Source organism: Mustela nivalis (genome assembly GCF_964662115.1).
Source record: "Mustela nivalis genome assembly, chromosome: 10".
Taxonomy (NCBI): Eukaryota; Metazoa; Chordata; class Mammalia; order Carnivora; family Mustelidae; genus Mustela; species Mustela nivalis.
In genome coordinates, this window is record NC_139029.1 from 83,586,057 (window position 1) to 83,605,356 (window position 19,300).

General features: G+C 32.8%; 1 protein-coding gene across 3 annotated transcripts in view; it reads left to right on the top strand.

Annotated features, from left to right (window-relative positions):
• The window catches only part of SLC30A7 (solute carrier family 30 member 7), an 87,934-nt gene that overhangs the window by 17,332 nt on the left and 51,302 nt on the right, over nucleotides 1–19,300 (top strand). For all 3 annotated transcript variants that reach the window (XM_082686516.1, XM_082686517.1, XM_082686518.1), the window contains exons 4-8: nucleotides 2,150–2,237; nucleotides 2,940–3,066; nucleotides 11,369–11,512; nucleotides 15,167–15,217; nucleotides 18,860–18,995. In XM_082686516.1, coding sequence (XP_082542642.1) covers nucleotides 2,150–2,237; nucleotides 2,940–3,066; nucleotides 11,369–11,512; nucleotides 15,167–15,217; nucleotides 18,860–18,995 — 546 coding nt within the window. The remainder of the gene's footprint in view (nucleotides 1–2,149; nucleotides 2,238–2,939; nucleotides 3,067–11,368; nucleotides 11,513–15,166; nucleotides 15,218–18,859; nucleotides 18,996–19,300) is intronic.

Genomic DNA, 19,300 nt, shown 5'->3' on the forward strand with positions numbered 1-19,300 from the left:
CCTTAAATCTTAGGGTACCTGTTGTTTTCTATTTATAAAGCACAGTGTTCCATTCTAAGATGGTTTTTAGGAACAGCTTTGAATACCTCAGTATCATAGCTTTTAACTATTCAACTCTAGTCAATATAGGAGAGTGATATTCTTGCCACCTTTTTATTTCTTGTTTTGTCTTCTTGTTTACTTTTTCTTTTGAGAAGGGAAAAATTAGTAAAATCTAATGCAGCATTTGAAACTATTAATAGTTGCTATAGTAGTGAGTAGCAGCAGTAGTAAAATGTAGGTACCAGTACATCAAAGTGACACCGAATAGGCTAAGCCTGGGGATGAATCCCTGACCGACCAGTTCAGTATGATCATGGCAGCAGACTGACTGGTAGAAGAGTAATAGGAGGAATATGAGAAGCAGAAGACTTTTCAGTATTTCTTTACAGAAAAGTCATCTTCCTGTCTGGTCACATTCCTGTTTTTGAAATCGCAATGCCAGCATAAAAGAATATATGCCTGAAAGGTAGATAAATGCACCTGTATATGCCTTTATATGTATGTACGTATTATTGTATCTTTTGTTGCCTTGGCTAAAGAATTCAGATACCATCATACTTCATTAGGCAATAGCACTTTCATGAATGTGCTGTTTTCATTCCAAGACTCACTGTATTCAAGTAAATGTAGTCATTTGTAAAGGCAAGTATGTCTGGTTTTCACTTCAATCCTGCAACCAAGTTTAGCAAATATATTAAGCTTAATTAAGTCACTTTAGCCCAGCAGTTTATCAGAATTTATGGAGCACCTATTAAGCTAGGCATTAGAGACAAAAAGACACCTGGATAACATTCCTACCTTTGATCTTGAAATTTAATGGAACTCAAGGACAAAAGGCTTTCCATCAGGTATTAGCTATGGGAGTAGAAGAGTGGGCTAAAAGAAAGTGCTTTTCATTTTGAGGTTAGTAACCCTGCTGATATATTAGATCAATTCCTCAGTGTTTACTATGAAAAGACAGCTGAATTTAATGAAAGTTCTCTTGAAAAATAAAAAGGCATATGCTTTGACAAATATTATGTAAATTTAATTTATTCGTATGTGTTAGAAGGTAGAAGTATGCATTATTTCTGAGTGGAGAAATATGTACTATGGTGGAATGTACTGACAGAGCAAACTCCCAACAGGACTGAATAGAATGCTTTTTAAATAGTTTGTTCTCCTTTCTTTAAACATAGTTCTTATAGTAAAAATTGTATTACCTAGAAATTGACATAGAAAGCTAGAAGAAGCAGTGTTTCTGATTCTCCTATTATATTGTTTAAGGACCAGAGTGATTAACTGCTGTCAGCACCCTTTGAATAATGTTAGGACGTGTAAAACTGCCAAGTTAAAGTTGTTTCTGATGACTTTAACTAAGCCAAATAGTACCTTATGGAAAAAATAAAATCTTTCCCCGATGCTTCACGCAGGTAGGAAGCAGAAAGCTTCAGAAGCCCATGGAGAAAAAGACAGGTATTTTTAACATAGTTTAATTAGTATTATGTGAAGCTAGAATGATTCTAAAAATAGGTAATTGAAACGTTTTTGTTTAATATATTTATCTTAGAAAAGAGTGATAGAAATATAAATCTCAAGTTATCTCTGAGGTAATTCAGAAATAATTTTATTTTCCTCCAGATCAAAGCTCCATTTTCCAAATATCTGAGCAGAAAGTTAGAAAACAAAAATATGTAAGGAATTCTTAGAAAAAAGCAACCAGTAAGTTAGAAAAACCCCTCTTTCAAGTCCTTTTCTTCTCCTTTTTATCTTTAGATCCTTCCTTTGCCAACTTGTCTAGTCTAGTTTTTCCTTCTCCAGGGGCAACTTGAGATTTACATTTCTGTGAAAGGTCTTTCTAAATCTGCTTATTCTAAGAAGGTCTTTATTGGCTTGTAGAAATGGATGTATTTTGCAGTATTGTGCTATTATACATAGTTCATTATAATTAAATTCATTTCCTCATTTCTACAATATATGTAGAATAAAACACATTCTACTATAATACTAGGACTTTGCTGGCTGCTTATAACCATATAAATATGGTTTAGAAGCTCTGAATATGTATAAATTTATTATTTAATTTTTAAGAAATAATAATTCAGTTGTTTGCTTTGCTCTTCTTTAGGTATGTTAGAGCGGAAGTTCTGGCTGGCTTTGTCAATGGCCTATTTTTGATCTTCACTGCTTTTTTTATTTTCTCAGAAGGAGTTGAGGTATTGTAAATAATGATTAGACTCACTAAATTACATTTCTATAGTGAAAATGTTTATGAACTAAAAATACATGTTACAGAGCTCTTTCACGCTATTAAATATTGAGGACAGTCTCAGGTTAGGTAAAATATTATGTAAAAGGAGCTTATAAAATAGTTGAAAAAATTAAGTATATGTGAAACTACTTGAAATTGAAAACAACTAAATGATAGTGCTTTATAGGCTATGAATGAAGTGTTTACTCTGTGAAAAATAAAAGCACAATCTGGGTAGTGAGGTCTGTTGGAAAGAGTTCTTAAAAAGAACCTGAGAGTTTTGCTGGTGAATCTTTAATATTTGGTACAATTAAAAAAAAGGAAAGAGAAAATTGAAAGATCAGTGAACTTAAAATGAATGGCAATATTATTTAAGATACCAAAGAGAGATAGGTTTTAGATGAAATAGTCATGCTTTTAAATATCTGTTTTTTTTTATTTATTTAAATATTTTAAATATTTAAAAATAGTAATTATTACCTTGTCTACAGTAAGTGAGCACTGTTGTTTTTGTTTTTGTTTTTTCTCTATAAACTGTCTTGGCATATATTTTCAGAATGCTTTTAATTTTGAAAATAATAAATTATTAAAGAATGCTTTTTGTTTTTACCAGTTGATTAATTAGAAATTATATCAATGCTCTTTGTTTGTATTATGTGTTTTCTAGAGAGCATTAGCCCCTCCCGATGTACACCATGAGAGACTGCTTCTTGTTTCAGTTCTTGGGTTTGTGGTAAACCTAGTAGGAATATTTGTTTTCAAGCATGGAGGTCATGGACATTCTCATGGCTCTGGTATGATGGTTAGAACACTACGTTTCTTCATTTTTCTCTTTTCCCTCATAATTGTCATTTTTGAAAATTGATAAATTTTAAAGTTAAAGCCTATGTTGATTTTTAATGAAAAAAAATGTTAATAGACTTTTATTAATGTCTTCCTGAACCATCACTCCCCCTTCTCCATGTTCTTTCCTCTGAGTGCCATCTCAAGATTACACATGTTCTCAGCTTGGTGTGGATTCTTCCAGAACCCTGCAGCTGATCTGTTTAGTGTGACAACATTTATATGAAACCAACAAATAAACGTAAAAACCACAAAACAAATCTAGTTCCTAAAAATTAGAGTGTATGTGGGTATGATTCATTATACCCTCTTGTCTTTGAGATCTTTCTATTTGATATACATTAGTCTGCCTTCTCTTGTTAACATAAAACTCCATGGTGTGGGATACGATGGCTTTTTTTTTTTTTTTTTTTTTAAAGATTTTATTTATTTATTTGACAGAGAGAGATCACAAGTAGAGAGGCAGGCAGAGAGAGAGAGAGGGAAACAGGCTCCCTGCTGAGCAGCGAGCCCGATGCGGGACTCGATCCCAGGACCCTGAGATCATGACCTGAGCTGAAGGCAGCAGCTTAACCACTGAGCCACCCAGGTGCCCCTACGATGGCTTTTTTAAACTGGTCTTCTGTATATAGACTTTAAAGTTCTTTCCACATGAAGCATATCCTTGTGAACATGTGCAAGTGTTTTTCGAAAGCTGTATTGACCCATTTGGTAGCCATTAGTCACATGTGGCTATTTAAATTTAAATTATGGTTAATTAAATTTAATAAAATTAAAAATTCATTTCTTCAATTAGGCTAGTGATGTTTCAAGTTCTCTGGAGCCACATAGGGCTATCATATTGGATAGCAGATGTGGAACAGGTCTATCACCACACAAAGTTCTTTGCATTGCAATGTGCTGGAATATACATAGAGTTGCTGGAACACATGAAACACAGTTTTTTAGTTTCAATAGACAATGGCAAATTGCCCTCCAAAATGACTCATCCACATTTATCCCAGCAATGAATGCCAGTACTGATTTCATCCCATTCACATCAAAACTTACTATTATGGCTTTAACACTGTTTTGTTAACACTTTGATAAAAATGTTATCTCATTTTATTTATTATTTCCCTGATTAGTAGTGAGGTTGAAAATCTTTCTGTGTTTTTAGGCCACTCAAGTTTTTCTTCTCCTAGAATTGTCTGTTTATTTTTACTTGTTTTTCTATGGTCTTCCTGTTAATCCATTTATAATAATTTTTATATATTTTGTATGCTAATCATTTGTTTTTTGTGTTGCAAACATCTTTTCCCAATCTATGGTTTATCTTTAAATTTTTATATAGGGTTTCTTAATTTGGATGTAGTCTTAGTGTTTCTGGTATGTTTTCTGGTATGTTTTCTACTTTGAGAAGTTTCCTATTCCCAAGTCATAAACATATACTCATATTTTAATACTGTTAAAATGTCAGGGTTTTTTTCTTCATCCATTTTGTTCCTTCATCTGTATGTAATTTGTTTTCATAATGGGGTGAGTTACGACTTAACTTTGTTTTTTTTTCAGTGTGAATAGCAGTTTTCCAAGCACCAATTATTAACCTGCCTTTTACCCCATTGAGGTAAAAGAACACTTTTAGCCTATATTAAATTACCTTTCAAAGTTGTTTGGGCTTATCTTGCTCAACTAGTTTTTTCATCAGCTTGTCAAGTTGTATGAAAAATCTTTTGGGGATTTTGACTGGGAATGCATAAAAGAATTTTTATGTCTTTTACTAAATTATCTTACCTATTTCGATAAAGATCTTTGTATTTTTTGGTCAGTTCATTTTTAGGTAATTGAATGTTTTTATTGCTATTAGGAGTAAAAACTATTATTCCTGCTTGTCTTAATGCATAAGTAGGACCCCTAGCACAGTGTTGATTAGATATACTTGGTGTGTATCCTTGTGTCCCTGAATGATCACCCAAGTAACTTAAAAAAATGCTGATGCCCAGGTTTATCCCAGAACATTTTTGTTAGAATCTCTGGAGGATGCCCCAAACATCAGCATGTTTTAATGCTCTCCAGATGACTTTAATGTGCATTCTTCTTAAGTCAATGAAGAATGCTACTGACATTTTACCATTTGGTCTGATGTTTATGGTCTGTTTCTAATGAAACTATTTTATCAAGTTAAGGATATTACTTTTTCTTCCTGCATCTAAAGTAATCATTTTTTCTCTTTAGTTAATTTAAAATTTGTAATTACATTGATAGTTTTAAGAAACTCTCCTTAAGTTTTAACGTTAAAATATATCCATTTAGGTCTGCATTTAAGTGTGTGATGCATTTTCAGTCACTTTTTATATATGGTGTGAGGTATGGGACCAATATCATTTTCTTATATATAGATTTCTGGTTGTCTCAGCACCATTTGTTAAAGATTATCCCTCCCCACCCCACTGAATTGTCTTGGCATTCTTGTCAACAATCAGTTGATCATGAATGTGAGAGTTTATTCTGAATTCTCAAGTCTATTTCATTGATCCTATATGTTTATCCTTATGCTAGTATTCTACTGTCTAGTTTAATGTACCTTTGAGGTAGATTTCAAATTGGAACATAGGAGTTATCCAACTTTATTCTTCTTTTTTAAGATAATTTTACCTATTCCTTACTAATTTAAGATTATTTTACTTACATATATTTCCATATAGGGGCTTTTGGATGGTGCATCTGGCTAAGCATCCAACTCTTGGTTTAGGCTCAGGTGATGATCTCAGTTGGGATCATGAGATCAAGCCCCGCGCTCTGCTCGGCACAGAGTCTGCTTAAATTTCTCTCTTCCTCTTCCTCCACTCACTCCCTCTGCTCATTCCCATGTGTGCATGTGTACTCTCTCTCTAAAGTAAATCTTTAAAAAATTGTTTTAAGATCAGCTTATCAATTTCTGCAAAAAAGGGCAGTTGGGATTTTGATAGAAATTGTATTGAATCTGTCGATCAATTTGGAAAGTACTGTGTCATGTTAGCAATTTTAAGTCTTTTTTTTTTTAAGTTATTTGTTTATTTATTTATTTGCCAGAGAGGGAGAAATCACAAGTAGGCAGAGAGGCAGGCAGAGAGAGGGGGAAACAGGCTCCCCACTGAGCAGAGAGCCCGATGTAGGGCGTGATTCCAGGACCCTGAGATCATGACCTGAGCTAAAGGCAGAGGCTTCACCCACTGGAGCCACCCAGGTGCCCCACAATTCTAAGTCTTCTGATCCATAAACATGGGATGCCTTCCCATTTACTATAGCTTCTTTATTTTCTTTCAACATGTTTTATTATGATTAGTGTACATGTTTCACACTTCTTAACTTTACAATTAGGCTTTTTTTTTTGTTGTAGCTAATTGTAAATGTGATTGCTTTCTTAATTTCATTTTTTGATTCTTCTTTACTAATGTATAGGGTTACAGTTCATTTTTGGATATTGATCTTGCATCTTACCACTTTGCTAAAGTTGTTCAATATTCTAATACATTTTTAGTGGATTTTGTAGAATTTTTTGGTATCATGTCATCTGCAAATAGAGATAATTTTACTACTTCCTTTTGCATCTGAATTTTTTTTCCTTGCTTAATTGCCCTGATGAGATGTTTCAGTACAATATTAAAGGTTTTTTTTATTTATTTGATAAAGAGAATGCACTCATGCCAGTGGGGGGAGGAGCAGAGGGAGAGGGAGAAAGAGAATCTCCAGCAGACTCCCCGTGAACATGGAGCCCAAGGCAGGGCTCCATCTCATTACCCTGAGATCATGACCTGAGCCGAAACCAAGTGTCCTACACTTAACCAACTAAGCCACCCAGGCGCCCTGCTTTGGTACATACATTCAGTACCGTACATTTCAGTAAATAGAAAGTGGTGAGAAAGGATATCCTTATTTTTTTTCTTGACTTTAGGATAAAGCTTTCTTCTTCTTCATTAAATATGATGTTAGCTATGTTAGCCTTGTATTTTTCAGAATTGCCCTTTATCAGATTGAGGGAGTTCATTTCTATTCCTAGTCTACTAGGTTTTTGGGTTTTTTTTATCATGAAAGGGTATTGGGTTTTGTCACAACTTTCTCCTTCATTTTTTGAGATGATCAATTTGTTTTTATTCTTTATTCTATTAAGACGACGTATTACATTGCTTGGTTTGGGGGTATTAAACCACCTTTTCACTCTTAGGATAAATTCCATTTGGCCATGGTTTATCTTTTTTATATATTGCTTCATTTGGTTTGCTAGTATTTTGTTGAAAACTTTCGTGTCTGTATTCTTAAGGAATTTTGGCCTGTAGTTTTCTTTTGTTGTCTTTGGTTGGTATTGGTATCAGGATAATACTGGTCTTATGTAATGAGTTGGGAAGTGTTCCCTTCTCTTCTGTTTATTTTTTTTAAGGGGGTGGGCAGGGAAGGGTGTGCAGTATTGGTATTTTTTAAATCTTTGGCAGAGTTCCAAATGAAGTCTTCTGGGCTTGGGCTTTCCTTTTTTGAAGTTTTTAAATGCTTCTTTTTTTTTTTTTTTTTTTTTTTTTTGCTTGTTATAATTCTATTCAGATTTGATTTCTAGGAATGTTCGTTTGTCCATTCCATCTAAATTATCTTATTTGTTTACTTTAGTATGTCTTTTTAAAAAGTTCATTTTATTTCCATAAAGTCAGTTGTGAAGTCCTCCTGTCCCCATTTTAGTAATTTGTACCTTCTGCCATTTTTTTATTGGCTAATTTAGTTAAAGGTTTATCCTTTTTTTTTTTTTTTTTTTAAGAATGCCCCTTTGGTCATAGGGAAATATTTTTCTAAGCACTGCTGAAATATAATTTTTAAGTTTGGTATGTCATGTTTTTTCATTTCATTTTTGCTCATCTCAAAGTATTTTTCAGTTTCCCTTGTAATTTCTTATTTAAGAGTTTGTCTTTCATTTTTCTTCTGTCATTGATATCTAATTTAATTCCATTGTGATCAGATGATACAATTTTAGGATTTCAGGCTCTTTTCAGTTTACTGTCTTATTTTATGACCTAGTGTTTGATCTGTATGGACAAATATATACTGGAGAAGAATATGTATTCTGTGGTGTTCTGTAGGTGTCTGTTTAGGTCTAATTTGTCCATAGTTGTTCAATCTTCTAGTTTTTTGTCGCTCTTCTGCCTACTTATTTATTTATTATTAAAAGTAGGTATTGAAGTCTCCAGCTGTTACTATTGAATTGTATATTTTTTCGGTCAGTTATTTTAGGTTTTGGTTCATGCATTTTGGAGCTGTGTTGTTCAGTGCACTATGTTTATAATCGTCATATCTTCCGGATAGATTCAACATGTTATTATATATGTTCTTTTTTTCTTAAAGTAATTATTAACATACAGTTTATTTTGGGTGATATTATGATAACCATTCTAGCTCTTTTTTTTTTTTTTTTAACTGCTTGCATGGTGTATTTCTCTTTCTGTCTTTTTACTTTCAACCTGTTTATTATGTCTTTGACTCTAAAGTATGTCTCCTATAGACAAAATGTAACTGGATCATATTTTTTTAATCCATTCTGACAGTCTCTGTCTTTTGATTGGGAAATTTAAACGATTTACATCTCATGTAATTACTATTAAGGTAGGATTTACATCTGCCATTATAATATTTGTCTTCTTTATCTTCTGTCCTTTTGTTACTCTATTCCCTGATTCCTGTTTTTAAGTAGATACTTTTTAGTATACCTTTTAATTCTCTTGTTTCTTTTACTATATATTTTTGAATATTTTCCTAATTGTTGTCCTGGGGATTACAAGTATCATCTTAACTTAAATCAGTTTAGTTCAGATTAATAGTAATTTAATAAGATGCAAAACCTTTGCTCCAATATACTTTCCCTATTCACCTCCCTTCTTTGTACTGTTATCATACAAATTGCGTGTTTTTATGATGTTCATCAGTATAGTTTTAAAATTATTACTTAATGCATTTGTCTCTCAAAATATACAGGAGAAGAAACAAGTAACAAATTTAAAAATACATTTATCCTCTGTCATAATTACCTTTACCAGTGCTCTTTATTTCTTTGTGTGGATTTTGGTTACTATTTAGTGTTCTTTCATTCCATTTGCAGGTAGTGTTTTCGTTTATGTGGTAATATCTTATTTCTCCTTTATTTTGAATGGAGAGAGTTGAATTTAGAATTCTTGGTTGAGTCTTTTTCTAACATTTTGATTTTGTCATCCCACTGGCTTTTGACCTCCTTCGTTTTTATGGAGAAGTCACCAGTTAATCTTAGTCAAGTTCTGTTATATATGGTAAATTATTTTTATCTTGGTGTACAGTGTTCAGTGTCTCTTTGACATTCATCAGTTTGACTATGATGTTTCTAGGTATGGCTCTGTTTGAGTTTATTCTTCTTGATTTCCCTAAGTTCCTTGAATGTGTAGATTAGTATTTTTTTTATTTTTATTTTTTTATCAAAGTTGGGGAGTTTCTAGCCATTGTTCCTTCAGGTACTTTTTTCTGTCTCTTACTTCCTTTTGGTTTTGGGGGACTCCTTAATGCTTAATTTGGTATACTTGATTTTCCACAGGTTTCTAAGGCTATGCTTATTTTTCTTAATTTTCTTCTTTTCTGGTCCTCAGAGTGGATAGTCTCTATTGATCCATCTTTAGGTTTGCCTAACTGTAGCTCAGATCTGTTGTTGAGCACTTCTAATAAATATTTTATTTCAGTTATTATATTTCTTTAACTCCAGAATTTTTTGTTTGGTTTTTTAAAAATAATTTCTCTTTATTGATATGCTCTATTTGGTGAGTTATTGTTGTTATATTTTCATTCTTTAGACATGGGTTTCTTTATTTCTTTGAATGTATTTATAATGGCTGATTTAAATAAAGTCTGTCTAAAATCGGGGTCTCCTTTGGGAACGTTTTCTGTTGGTTGCTTTTCTTTTTCTGTGTATGTGGCATTTTTTTTTTCTTCGCGTGTCTTATAATTTTTGTTGTTGAAAACTGGACATTTTATATCATAATGACACTGGTGTCATTACCCTCTCCCTTCAAAGTTTATTGTTGCTAATATTGCTGTTTTTCTTGTTGCATGACTGTCTTGGATTTATTGCTTTCCTGCAGTGTATGGCCACTGAATTTTTAGAGCTGACTAATATTCGCCACACTGAGAATAGAGGTTTTCCTAAGGAACTGCAAGTTTGAACAAAATACTTAACTGTGCTCTGGAGATGCTGCTTTTAACAGCTTCCAAAAAAGTCAGATCTCCACTGTATGCTGTGCTGCTGGCTTTTAGCTACTGTCAGTTGAGCTGGTACAGGAGGTGAAATTGGAATAGCCCCAAGTAAAAATAGCAAAAACCGTCTAGTCTTACGGTTTTGATAGTTTCTTTGATAGTTTCTTCTTGGATGGGTGCTTCTTAGTTTGTTTTCTGGTTTTGGTTAATTACCAGAGTTCTGAACTGGTTAATTTTTAGATGTGTTCCTTATATTTGTGTTGTTTTAGAGAGAGAGCTAATTTGCCAGTATCACCTCTCTGCCATTTTGGAGTTGATCTCCCCCTTATTAGTGATTTTCCGTATAATGCAATACTGGATTTTGGTTTACTGGTATTTAGGATTTTTGTGAATATTAGTGATGTTTTTGAGTTGGGTAACATCTGATCTTTTTCTGTGCTTTGTAATATCTTGTATAAGATGTTTCTTTGGTGGTTTAATACTTTTTAGGTCTGCTATGGACAGAGGATTCAGCATTATTTTGTTTTTGTTTTTTCTAAAGATTCTACCTGCTATAATGTAATTCTGCTGATCTTTTATCAAATACAGTAGCTTCCCTGCCTCTGCCTCAAAGTGACTGTATGCATACATTTTGTTTCATCTTCGATTGTATATATAGTAGTACTTCACAAAGTTTTAGCTAAGATTTTTATCTGTGGTCTTCACTGCTTTATCCCCAGTGCCTGGAACAGTACCTATAACATAGTATCTTCCAAATAAGTATTTTCTGAATGAATGAGTAACATTATCTAATCTCTAAATATTTCTGTGTACTTCTCACTTACTTTCATCTCTAGTAAAGTCTACCACTTCCCTCCATATTTCATTTCTTTCCCATATTCCATGGTAGGAACTCAGTCCGTTTTAATGAATCTGTAACACTTTTTACAAGTAAATATTTAATTGAATCTCTTTTTAAAGCTAGTTCTTTTCACTAATGTCAGTATTACTGTAACCATTTTCATAATATGTTTTTACATACTTTTTGTTCTAACTACTTTTTAGGCCATGGACACAGTCATTCCCTTTTTAATGGTGTTCTGGATCAGGCACATGGCCATGGGGATCATTGCCATAGTCACGAATTGAAACACGGTGCTGCACATAGTCATGATCATGCTCATGGGCATGGACACTTTCATTCTCATGGTGAGTACAGCCAAAATATTTTCAAATGGACAGCCTTCCAAATACACAGAACTTTTGTATAGATTACTCTCTTAGTTGAAAGAGTATCTTGAAAAGGTTTTGTAATCAACTGCCTTTCTAATGAATCAGACTAAATGGTTCCCAGGGCTAATTCATGTTTAGTATATAATGAAATTAACTCAGTATAATGCTGTGGATATAGCTTTTTTTCAGTGACTACATTATACTTTGTGCCACTATTTTAAATGAGTGTCAATGAATGAGAAACAATTACATTTTAGCAAATGAATATTATAATTTTTTGAAGTATGATAAGGCCTTTTGTACTACATATAGGCTTATAAAAATACAATATGGGTTTTCAGTTTTGCACATTGTCATTGTCATTTTTGGTAAATATCGCCTGATACTTCCCTTCCACATCTTCTTTATCCATCTATGGATGGACACTTGGGTTGCTTCCACAATTTGGCTACCATAAATAATGATGCAATAAATAATGGTACATATGTCCCTTCATATTAGTGCTTTTGTATTTTTTGGGTAAATACGCAGTAGTGTGATTACTGGATTATATGGTAGTTCCATTTTTAACTTTTTGAGAAACTGTAAGAAACATACTGTAAAAAAGGCAAGAGTCAAATGCTTAAGCAACTGAGCTACCCAGGTGCCCCTAGAATGGAACTTCTCTGTTACTCAGGAATATATTCAGTGGACTCCAAATAACTTAGTGATTTGAGAACTACTATCACCCATTCAAAAGCTTACAGTTATAAATTTAACAACATCCTGTTTATCTTTGAATTTTTATTTTTATTCCAGCATTTTATAATAATGGATTATATTAGGTTACGTTATTGATTAATCATGTGTTCTACTTCTTGGCAATAAAATGCATATATAAATTTAAATTTTTTATTTCCTAGAAACATAAGATTTAGCATTTAAACACTTCTTTTGGATGGAGTTATTGTAGTTCTTACTAAAAGTCAATTAAAGTAATTCTACTTGAAAAATGTTGATACATGTATAATCGTAAAAGGCAACATTTTCACTTAAAATACATATCTTAGTGAGATAATTTGAGCTCTTTTTTTCCTCAACTAGTGTATGGATAAATGACACTTATCAATATAAAAAAGGTTTTGCCAATAATTCTGTTCCTATTTTCTAGCTTTATAATGTAAGTAATAAGAAACCTTAAATAGAAGAAATTGTGTTTATAGCAGTTCTAGTCAATTCTTTGAACACCTTCAGAATTACATTCCAAAAATTACACAGTGATCTGTTATCAAGAATTATTTTTGATGATCTATAGATTGACAGTTTCATTAGAATTCTATTAAAAACAATTGGAAACTGTATTGCTTACAAAGGGATTTTGCTGGTTGGTCAATAGAGTCATTACTTTTGTAGCATTACCACCAATATTTGCAATTGACCCCTTGTTTGTTACCCTAGAATTTTTTTTATACCTTGAGTAATGCACTGCAGTAAGAATCTAAATAGGTGAAAGGTAGCTTTTTTTTAGCCAAGGGGGAGACGGGTAAATGGCAAAGAAGAATTTACATGACCTCAGGGCACATGGAGATCACAGTGACTAGTAAAAGGAAATGCTAGGCTTCAAACACAAGGAAATCTGACTCCAGTGGTTTCTGGGTGCCTCAGTCGGTTAAGCATCTGCCTCCTAGTTTTTTATGTTGGTTGAGTGTCCCACTCTTAATTTTGACTCTGGTCATGATCTCAGGATCATAGGATTGAGCCCTGAATAGGGTTCCTTGCTCAGTGGGGTGTCTGCTGGAGATTCTTCCTCCATTCCCTTCCCCTTACCCCTTACCCCTGCATACTCTGTAAAATAAATAAATATTTAAAAAAAGAAAGAAAGAAAGAAAATCTGACTCCAGAATCTTCTCTTTACTGTTATTTCTGCCTCCGCTGTTTATTAGCCAATCTGAGGATACACAAATAATAGGGCCATGATTCCATTTTGGGAGACATCATAGTCTCACTGGGAAATACTGTGAGCTTTATATTTATTGAAATGCTACACTGTCAGTTAAACTAGCTGGTTTTTTGTTTGCTTGGTTTAACTGCTCCTATCTCAGTGACCCAAACAGTAAAAGTATATATATTGCTCTTGGGTTAACAGGGTAAAGGATGGTTGGTGTTTCTCATTCAATTCAGGGATCTAGGTTCCTTTCATCCCTGGGATTCTTGACCCTTGGAATCCTTCACTGGATTCCCTATATCTCCCCAGAGATAGGGTACATAGAATATCATGTGGGGCATTTTGATGAGCCTAGAAGTGGTTTACCTGTCATATATATTTTTAAATTTTATTTATTTATTGGACAGAGAGAGAGAGCACAAGCAGGGGGAGTGCCAGGCAGAGGGAGAGGGAGAAGCAGGCTCCCTGCAAACCAGATCCCAGGATCTGGGATCATGACCCGACACAAAGACAGACATGTAACTGACTGAGATACCCAGGCACCCTACCTGTCATATTTCTTTGCTTAACACTGTTAGATATATAACTTAAGAGGGCATGGGAAATGTAGTTTATTTGTTACCAAAGAAGAAGAAGAAATGGGTGATAAACAAGTAGCCAGTCTCTACCACAGATAACAGATTTTTTTTGTCCAGAAGGACTTTTCAGATTTTTACATAGGTACGTGGGAGTTAATGTTGTTTTATACAACCATTATATTAGTATAGCAGAATATACCTTTCCACATAATTATGTAAAAAATTACTGTCTTTATCTGGATCTACTACCTTTAGACAAATCTCTTGCCTTGATCAGGAGCTGGATTTTTAGGACAGTTAACCCTTTTGACAACCAGCACGATTTTTTAAGGTGACTGCGTCTTTCTCCTCACCATATGCAGTGCCATATCACTGGGCAACGTCTTCTAGCATTGTTACCGTCTCTTATCAAAGCTGTAGTAAGGCCACGTTAGCTCTTTGGTACTGTGGGCCAAGAACCATGACCCCAGGCAGGCTTTCTGTTAGATATGTTCAGAAAGTTTGTCAGACCTCCTGATGATCTCAATATTGCTGATCTTTTACATCGTTTACCTATGTTTTCTGCTTTGATGTTAAAGCTCATAGTATCTTCAGAGTCAGTATAGAAATTACAGTATTTTTAAATTTTTTCATCATAAAGGTAAAATGGAAAGTATTTTATCTCCTTTCTTTGAAAAGCTTGCCACATCCATCTAGAAGCTGTTGGAAAACTCTTATTTGCCACAGTCTGGTTACCCTGGGTGCTAACCTGGCTTCATTTCTTGTAACTTTCAGCAGTAGTTTCGTTTTGTTTCAGTTTTCCAGTTGTAAAATTAATGTAGCAAACTACAGTATAAGATATGTTATGAATAGCAGGAGACTTTCACTATGTTCTTAATTTACCATTTTTTACCAGATTGCTTGATATAATAATTTCCTAAATATTATGTACCATTGATGCATTTTGAAGTTGCCCATGTCTATCTCCATTAAATTATTATATTAAATTTAAAAAATAATTTTGTAAGTCTGTTGTGGCTGTATATAGTCATGCATCCTTCATGATATATTTGAATGAAGTGTTCTCTGAATCAGAAAAATTGAGTTGGTAATTGAAGATATATTTTAAAATAACTTAACTCTCTACAGATGGTCCCTCCTTAAAAGAAACAGCAGGACCCAGCAGACAGATTTTACAAGGTATGACAAGCAATTTGTATATTTCTCAATTTTATGAAACAAGTTTCATTGTGTTGAGCTATCTGAAATTTTCCTGTAAGAAAAATATGTAGAAGTATTTGTGTCTACAGTATTATCTTTCCTTGTGACTTTTAAAATATATACTATTAGGTATATTAGCCTACATTCTTTGAAGTATCACTTGGCTATTTTTATAGATTTAGTAAGATAACAGAGGTTAGAAACTATACTGCTTAACTATAAATAATAGTCATGCCCATGACTATAGTAATATCATAGTATAATTATATTTGCCTCCATAGAATCACTAAATATTTTTTCCAAGTTCAGTATTTAGTATGTATTTACACTGTGGAAAGATTTAGAGGAAAAAATGAAATGCATTCAAACCTTGACAATGTATAAGACCAAGAGTGAAACCTAATGTAGTTGGATTTGGGGTGATAATGATGCCAGTGTAGTTTTATCCCTTGTAACAAATGTACTACTCTGCTAGGAGATTTTGACAATTTGGAATCCCAGGACAGGAATATATGGGAAATCTCTCTACCTTCTGTTCAGTTTTGCTATGAATGGAAACTTGCTCTAAAAAATTAACTCTGTTATATTAATATTAACTTCTATATAAAATGCAAAGTGAAACCTTTGTCGTCATATCCACTGGCATCAAATGACGATGGCTAAGCAGGAGCTTACATGCCATGTAAAACAGTACATTACAAAATTTTATAAAGCAGAGAAAATCAGTTTTATCTGTGAATTATGACAGTTTTTCTCTTTGTGGTAGGAGCCAATCTTTGGCTCTGAATTTCTGTTTAGACTTCATCATCAAAGTTTCCTAATTCCCAGCTCCCACCTTCCTACTTTTAACTTTTGACTTCACTCTGACTCCCTCTATCCAATCCCTAGTGTGCCTATTTTTCTCCACTATTTCTTGATACAGCTCTAGCTTTTCTTTTTTTCCCCCACTGTGAATGTGCTTCTCCATACTGAGGAGTTTATTTCAGGAGGCTTAAATGTGTCTTCCAGTCACTAGTTTTCCATTTGCAAAATATATAGAATTGGTTTAGAATAGCATTTGCTGAAATAGCTTGTAATCATGCATATGTAATGTATCTATATCCAATGCTATAAATTAGCTTTGATAATATGAGTTTATTTTTAGTTTTGGAAATCATCACAAGTTGAGAGAAGGGAGGTTAGATTTGCCTTCCTAATTATCTTTTATATAACCTGTTATGAAAATTACTTTATGTTTTCTGAGTATCCATCAATTTATGGTGTCTGCAGCAGCCCAGTAGGTATCTCAAGGATAGGGAAAAGTGTCTGGCATTCAAAGTTTCCATGTGGATACTCATACATGAAAACTGAGATAAATGAGTTTTTCAGTTATTTGCAGCATCTTCAGTATGACCTCTGGCTAGAGGAAAGGATCAACAACAATAAAGCAAAGATTTAGAACCCCAGTGACACACATATTAAAATTACCAGATACAAAGTACAAAAAATTAAGAAAATATATATATGACCTCTGTCTAGAGTGTTCTTGGGCTGTGAAAATATCCATATGCTACCAAGTCCAGCTCTTAACTTTTCTATCAGTTAAACATATGGGTTTAAACTTTTTTCTTCAGTGATTTTTCTTCTTGAAACAGTTACTAGAAAGTAAGTAGGGTTTAGGTAGTTAATAACACTTGCTAATAGAGCCAGTTTTCAGGTTGGGGACTTTTCAGTCAAAGAAAAATCAAGAACAAATGATTCTTTTCTCTTCCCTTTCAGTATTTAGAGCTGTTTTCATGTCTGATCCTACTAAAACACTGATTAAAGAATATAAAGACTTGAAATCACATGTCACTTAAGAGTTTTGAAGCTTAGATACCTTCAATCTACTTTGATGGGTATTTTTCTTCAGTTTTATTTTTTAAACTTAATGTGGCCTTGACACTTATTAGTCTGTTTAATTCTTTGCTATTTGAAATACCCTAGAAGAAGAGTTTTTTGTCTCTAAGTAAGCTTCAGCATATTTTTGTTATAGGAAATGGAGCCATTTAGCTTTTTGAAGAATAGTTATAAAGGTCAATACTCCATATGAATGAAGAAATATATTAAGTACGGTGGGATGAATTATCTTTGGTATAATACTTGATATAAAATTACACAGTAGTCGACAAAGATAATTTCCTAGAGCTCATTAAGATTTGATTCAGTAATAGTCTGTTTTTAAATTATTAGAAAGTGTTTTCAAGTTTTAGCAAATCTGTTTTATACCTCAAAGATAAATGGTTTGCCTTTAATTGTCCAGTGAATAATAAAGTAGAATAAATACTTCTAAAGTAGACACATGCTTTTTATTTATTATTTCTTTTCAGATAGAATAAATACTATTTTAAAATGTTCCATTTTTTGTAATATGATTTAAGTTTATTTCAAAGACAATGTTTTACTATACAGTAAATTTTACCTATTAAAGATCTAAATGTTGAATAATTTATTGTCTTAGTTAAGTCTGTTTAAGAAATAATGTATTTTAAACCTCTTGATCTTTTTAATGGTTTTCCATTCAATTATTAACTGTTAATATTTAATGGGTTCTGGTTCTGATCCCGCTTCTGACCACGAACTAATTCTGTGCCCAATTCCAGTGGGGGAGTGAAGAATGTATTCTCATACCAGCAAGCAGTTTTCTGATAACTGGAAGTCAGAGGGGCCTGGGACTGAAAGTTCCAACCCTCTAATCATATGATTGATTCTCCTGGCAGCCAGCTCCCATCCTTAGGTGGGGTCCAAAAGTATATTAACATTAACTGGAGAAACTTTGTCTCTGTCACTTAGGAAGTTCCAAGGGTTTTCCAGAAACCAGAATGAAGACCAAATACATATTTCTTATTATAATCACAATATCACAATATTATATAGGTTTCAAGACAGAATATCAGTATCCTACCTATTTAATATTTAAATAATAGCAAGTGTTAATTAACTTTTATTAGAAGTCTTTAAAATATTTTATATTTGCTTTTAAATATTCATATTTCTAATTTCTTTCTTATCAGGTTTGAGATTAAGGTATAATTTTAGGTAACAAAACCTTCGGGATAATTAATAAGTATATCAGGATTTACAGTCACAGTCCATAGGAAATTTAGTCTCAAGTAGTAATAATGTTAGTTACCAGCAGAGGGCTCTGTGTACCCATGTATTTGTAATCATAAACGCGTTCTTGAACAATTCTTTCAGCCTAATACCATTTCCTTCTAACAGTTCTTTCAGCCTAATACCATTTTCTTCTAACAAATTATTAATTAACTTGTGGAATTTTTTAACCAGAGCTGAATGTGCTTAAAATAAACTTATTTCTGTTATCCCTCATGTATGTTATATCAAATATTAAGGAACATTAAAAACAAGTATAATTTATGAATCAGATATTTTAACCCCTGCTGATATAAAAAAGGAAAGATTATTTCAATTTCTGGAAGTATTATTACTTCATTACTGAGCAGTGAATCTAAATTCTCCCTGATTTTCAGATTGGTATTTAGTTTTTTAATATATAAAATCAAGAATACAGTTTTAAGAAATATTTGTATTTTTCATTGATCAGAAGATAATATTTTGATTCTGATTATGCTTTGTTCCCAGGTGTATTTTTACACATTCTGGCAGATACACTTGGGAGTATTGGTGTAATTGCCTCTGCCATCATGATGCAAAATTTTGGTCTAATGATAGCAGATCCTATTTGTTCAATCCTGATAGCCATGCTTATAGTTATAAGGTAAGTGTTGTATGTTACTTTCAGGTATTAAAATGAGAGGTGAGAAATGTGGTACTTAAATTACAGATCTACAGTACAAATTGTGATTGTGTTGGCTTTCTTTTGGCCTTTAACAAATTCCTATGTAGATTATTTCTCTTTGCATCTTCCTATTTTTTTCTTTTGCCATTTATTTCTTGTTTAGATTTTAATGCTTCTTTTTGGTATTTAGCAATTAGACTTTTGGATTTGCAATCCAAATTAGTAGGATTTTTTTAATCCAACATTTATCTGTAGAGCAGAACACTGATAATATAAAATATATT